The 5,238-nt window shown below is 32.2% G+C and overlaps 1 protein-coding gene across 1 annotated transcript; it reads left to right on the top strand.

Moving 5' to 3' along the window:
- The first annotated feature begins 2,590 nt into the window (after window positions 1–2,590).
- Window positions 2,591–3,521, top strand: LOC105771616 (uncharacterized). The gene is made up of 3 exons (XM_052632212.1): window positions 2,591–3,045; window positions 3,125–3,325; window positions 3,406–3,521. The coding sequence occupies exons 1-3, from the start codon at window positions 3,004–3,006 to the stop codon at window positions 3,505–3,507; spliced, it is 345 nt and encodes a 114-aa protein (XP_052488172.1). The 5' UTR covers window positions 2,591–3,003; the 3' UTR covers window positions 3,508–3,521.
- Window positions 3,522–5,238: the final 1,717 nt, after the last annotated feature.

Here is a 5,238-nt window from a genome sequence, read left to right as displayed (position 1 = left end):
ACACCATAAAAAACGGGCTGTTACATTGAAGAGTTGAAACAGTTATGGGCGAGTGTTGAAACATGTGATATCTTGAGAACAAAGAACTTTTATTTACGTGTAGCTTTGTTGTGGACTATTAATGATTTCTCAGCTTATGCCAATTTATCTGGTTGGAGTACTAAAGGACGTTATCATTGTCCTTGTTATGCGACACAAACATGTTCGAAGTGGTTATATAATGGGAAAAAGTTCTCTTATATGGGGCATCGTCGGTGGTTAAATGAAAATTATAGATTTAGATTTCAGAGGACTCTATTTGATGGTACTGAGGAGTTCAGAGAAGCTACTGAGCAAACCATTGGATTTGAAATCTTGTTCATGTTAAAAGATATCAATTTCAGTTATGGGAAGATGAATCAACCACCCAACACGCAAACAAAGAGAAGACCGAGGGAGGCGTATGTTGGCGATGTTGACCGATAGATTGATGATGAATCTGATGAAGAGGATGATCCTAATGAGGCAGACTTATGGAAAAAAAAGAAGTATTTTTTTTGAGTTGCCTTATTGGGAGCATCATATTTTGCGACACAATCTTGATGTCATGCATATAGAAAAGATTTTTTGAGAGAACATCATTGGGACAATTCTGAATGATGATAGAAAATTGAAAGACAATCTTTAGCGTCGACTTGATCTAGTTAACTTAGGAATTCTGCATGATCTTCATCCCTAATTACTACCGAATGGAAAATCTCAGTTGTCGCCTTTTATTTTTGCAATGTTAAAGAAAGAAAAAAAAGTGTTCTGCACGGTGTTGAAGGATATAAAGGTCCCAGATGCGTATGCATCAAATATATCTTGATGTGTGAGTCTTAAAGGTTGAAGACTATATTCCCTAAAATCAGATGATTATCACATCTTGATGCAAGATTTACTGCTAGTTACTTTACGGTGTTGTATGTCAAAAAATGTGACGTATTGTATAATTGACCTACCCGATATAATGAAAGCTATTTGTGGCAAAGTTTTTATTGTTGAAGAACTTGAGAAAGTACAAGATTGAGAAAGTACAATATAATGATCACTATTATGGTGCAGTTGCTAATTCATCTCCCTTATGAAGCAAAACTTGGTGGACTGGTTTTCTATCGGTAGATGTATCCTATAGAGAGGTGCTAATTTATTTGTAAAGTTTTCATTCATGAATATACCTTTAGTTACAACTTTTGAGAATGTTGTATATCGTGTTTAGGTTCCTATGCAAATTGAAGTCTTATTGTAATAATAAGCGTTATCCAGAAGGATCAATTGCTGAAGGTTACTTGGCAGAGGAGTGTATGAATTTCTACTCTAGATATTTAGAAGATGTTGAAACAAGACTGAATAGACCAAGTAGAAATGCTGGGCTTACTAATCATAACTTAGCCGAAACTTATCTATTTTGAAGTTATAGAGAACCAATCGGTAAAGTTGAAATTGTACACTTAGAAGATAGATCTTGGGTACAAGCACATCGATATGTTTTTTTTCACCACGATTCAATTGAAACATTACGCAAGGAAGTTTTAAAATTTGATAAATATTCATCTTTTTAATTTGTTTATCTTCTGACCAAGTAATCCACTTTTTAACATAGTGAGTACAAATAAGTCTTGAGATCTCGTTCACGCTATTGAAGATTACAACATCGGGAGATTCATAAGTTATTCACAGAATCTTTTCATGAATGGTTAGGGCAAATGTTATGCAACTGAAGCTTTCATGACAAATAATAATGGTTTCGTATAACATTTATAATTAATCAATTTACTTTCGATTCAATAGGTTTGTAGTGAAAAGGACGTTAATGACAAAGTTAAATGGCTTTCCCAAGGTTCGAATAGAGTAGTAAAAAGATATATTGCCTTTTTCATTAATGAATTCAGGTTTCATACAAAATCTCGCGAAAGATTGAGGAGGACTCAAAATTTTGGAATAGTTGTTAATTCTTCAATTACAAGTTATGCTAGTGCTAATGATAGTAATCCTATTGAGGGAAATGTGGAGTATTACAGACTTCTTACTGACATTATTGAGTTGGATTACTATGGTAAATGGAAGGTTATATTATTTCAATGTGATTGGACTGATGTTAATACTGCTCGGAATTAAAAAAGATCAAATTGGTTTTACAATGATGAAATTCTCTCGATTAATTCACACTGGACAACAATTGATAGACGAGCTTTTTACTTAAAAGATCCAACTGATGAGGGTTGGTACGTTGTACTCCGTAACACCCCTAGAGACTTAATTGACATGGGCAATGGAAGTAGAGATGACATCGATGGAAGATCAGAAACTTTGCCTTTTCCACAACAAAACTTAAATGAAACTATCCCTAGTACTAGGACAAAATTTCAATGGGTTCGCCAGGATGTGGATGAAGATATTTACGAATCATGATGTAGTTAGATTTTACGATTTTTTAATTATATGTAATATTATAATTTAAATCTTGATCTTGTTAAATATTTCAACTATTTTATATGTACTATTATTGTTGTAATTAGTTACTAATATTTCAACTATTTTATGTGTATTGCAGATAAAATGCCTAGAAGAAGATTGCGAGATCTAAGTCTTATTCAAAATCCTCCAAATTCAGAAGAAACAAATAATGAACAACAAACTGCTATTGGATCTTCGAATGTTCCGAATACAACTGACAAACCTGCAGAAATTCAAAGTAATGTTAACTTTAATTTACATGCATGTTGACTTTTATTATTGATTTTTGTTTCAAATTCTTATATTATAATATACCATTTTTTAGCTAAAAGTGGTGGGAGGCGCAAAACTCGAGGAAGTATGCTATTAAAAGATTTATATGAGTTAAATTTTATCGAGCGTGTCAAATTAGCTAGAAACAGTCATGGTCAGCCTATTGGATTAGAAGTTCAACTTTTAGCAGGACACTTGGGCATTATAGCACAAAATGTCAATCTGTTGCCTATCAACTACGAGTCATGACATCAAATGCCTGATAGTAACAAAAATCAAGCTCTCGATAATATTAAGGTAATAACGTGAATGTAATTTATAATACTTTGGTTTAAGTTTAATTTATATTTACTTTCTAAACTTGTGTTATTTGTAGGAGAGATTTCCTTTAGAGGTCTTGGATAATTATGTGAAGAAGGCATTAGGAAAAAAATGGAGAGACCATAAAAGTGTTTTAAAGAAGGAATATTTTAAGAAAAATATAAGCCTCAAAGAGAAATTGCGAAATGTCCCGCTGGGAATGCTGAGGTACCAATGGGAATATGCCGTTAGATTTTGGAATTCAAAGAAAGGAGAGGTATTACGTACTTTCAAACTCTTATAATTATTTTAGTTTATAGTATTTACTATATACGTAATAGTAATTTCATAATGTAGGATCATGAGCGAGTTGGAACTACAAGTAGGCAAAAACAAAAATTCATGCACACAGCTGGGTCGAAAAGTTTTGCTTGTGTAGCTAATGACGAGGTATTTTGAATTTATTAATTGTGTCAAATATTAATTACTTTCTACTAAATAATATTTTTCCTACTATATTGTAGGAACTGTACTATTTTATAGGGCACATTGGACAGTCTGATCGGTCTAAACTGGTTCATATTGTTTGATGAAATTGTTTTAGGGGTTAAAATAATATTTGTTCTATTGATTTCCTGTAAATCCCTCATTCCTTTCAACACGTCCAAACAGTATCTACAAATATCATCCTATATAACATGCCAATACTTTTGATAGAAAAGAACAAGAAAGCCATCCTTACCAAAGGCTTTTAGAGGTGACATTGATTTCACTGCTTCAATAACTTCTTTTTGAAAATCAACCATCAGTTCCTCATTGAAAAATTTAGGTATACAAGGTTGAATCTTTTATTAATGTCACACATAGGCATGATATGTTAAGAGCCAAATATTTATGTATATTAAAAAAACAATAAGCATGTGGATTACAGAGGAGGAGAAGGAAAATAATTGAAGAGTTATAATACTAAGAAATTATTACACAGGATGATTTTACTAATACATAAAGGAAGTGCAAACGTTTTATTGAAATACTAAGTAGCTAACATAAAATGAATTAAGGAGGCCCCAATTGACAAATTGATTGGTAAATAATAATGTCATATAGAGAGAATAAACTATTTTAGAGTAAGCCCTCTAAAGGACTTATTAGTAAAAGTTTATAATTGTGTTAAATTTATAAATTTGAAATTAATGGCATGTTCATAAAGTTCATTACAAAACATCATATGTTTAAGAAATAAGTGGATGGGTAATGATTTTTATATTAAAGTTGATATGTTTTAAGGTTTAAATGAAAAGGGACTTAATTGTAAAACTTGATATTTGCTTAAAATTATATGAGATAATTATATGCTTATGAATTGATGCATGGAATTAGGATTAAAGGATGTTTGGAGATAATCTGGTATATGGATTGATATGGATAAAGTTGACAAGTAAACATGTGCTAAAAAGGGTAACATATGAAGAACTAAGGTGGTAAATTAACCTTGACATAAAATAAAGCATCGAATGACATTTTGGTATCGATATCAAGCTCATTTTGGTATTATGATGGGCTCAAGCCCAATCGTTTACTGTTATGGAAAAGGGCTTAGGCCCACACTAAACTGGACTGTTACTGCAATGGGCTTGGGCTCAAACTGCATTTATCTACTGTTTAATTGATTGTTTGCTTATTAGGGGATTACACACTGAGTTTTCATAAACTCACCCTTCTATTTAACTGTACAGGTAATCCCCAGTTGTAGGCGGGTCGGTGCTGCGAGGGACTCGGAGGTGGCCACACAACTACAGCTGTTCTACACTTGCTTTATTTAAATTTAAAGTTTGCGTTGGGTTTTGTTTATGTAATAAGACCAATTATGTTTGTTTAAATTTTTTTGGCTTTTGATTACTTATTTTGAACTGCTAATTTAGTAGAAGACGAATTTACAAAATAATTTAAATATTAGAGTTTTCAAAAGCTCCGCGATTTTAGATCAACCTATTATAACAATAACAGATAACAAGGAAAACGTTTTGACTAGATGATTTGTTAAATAATAGTAAAGGGGTTTTTTAAACTTAGAAACGTATTTTTTACCAACAAGTCCAATTTTCGAAAGACACTTCAATGTGACATGCCAGATTCAACCATAACGTCTTGGCCGAGTTTGGGGTGTTACACAAACGTTGTGGTCTTGTG

Source organism: Gossypium raimondii, chromosome 6 (genome assembly GCF_025698545.1).
Source record: "Gossypium raimondii isolate GPD5lz chromosome 6, ASM2569854v1, whole genome shotgun sequence".
Taxonomy (NCBI): Eukaryota; Viridiplantae; Streptophyta; class Magnoliopsida; order Malvales; family Malvaceae; genus Gossypium; species Gossypium raimondii.
Note: the sequence above shows the minus strand (reverse complement) of the source record. Positions and strands in the feature narration are given on the sequence as shown.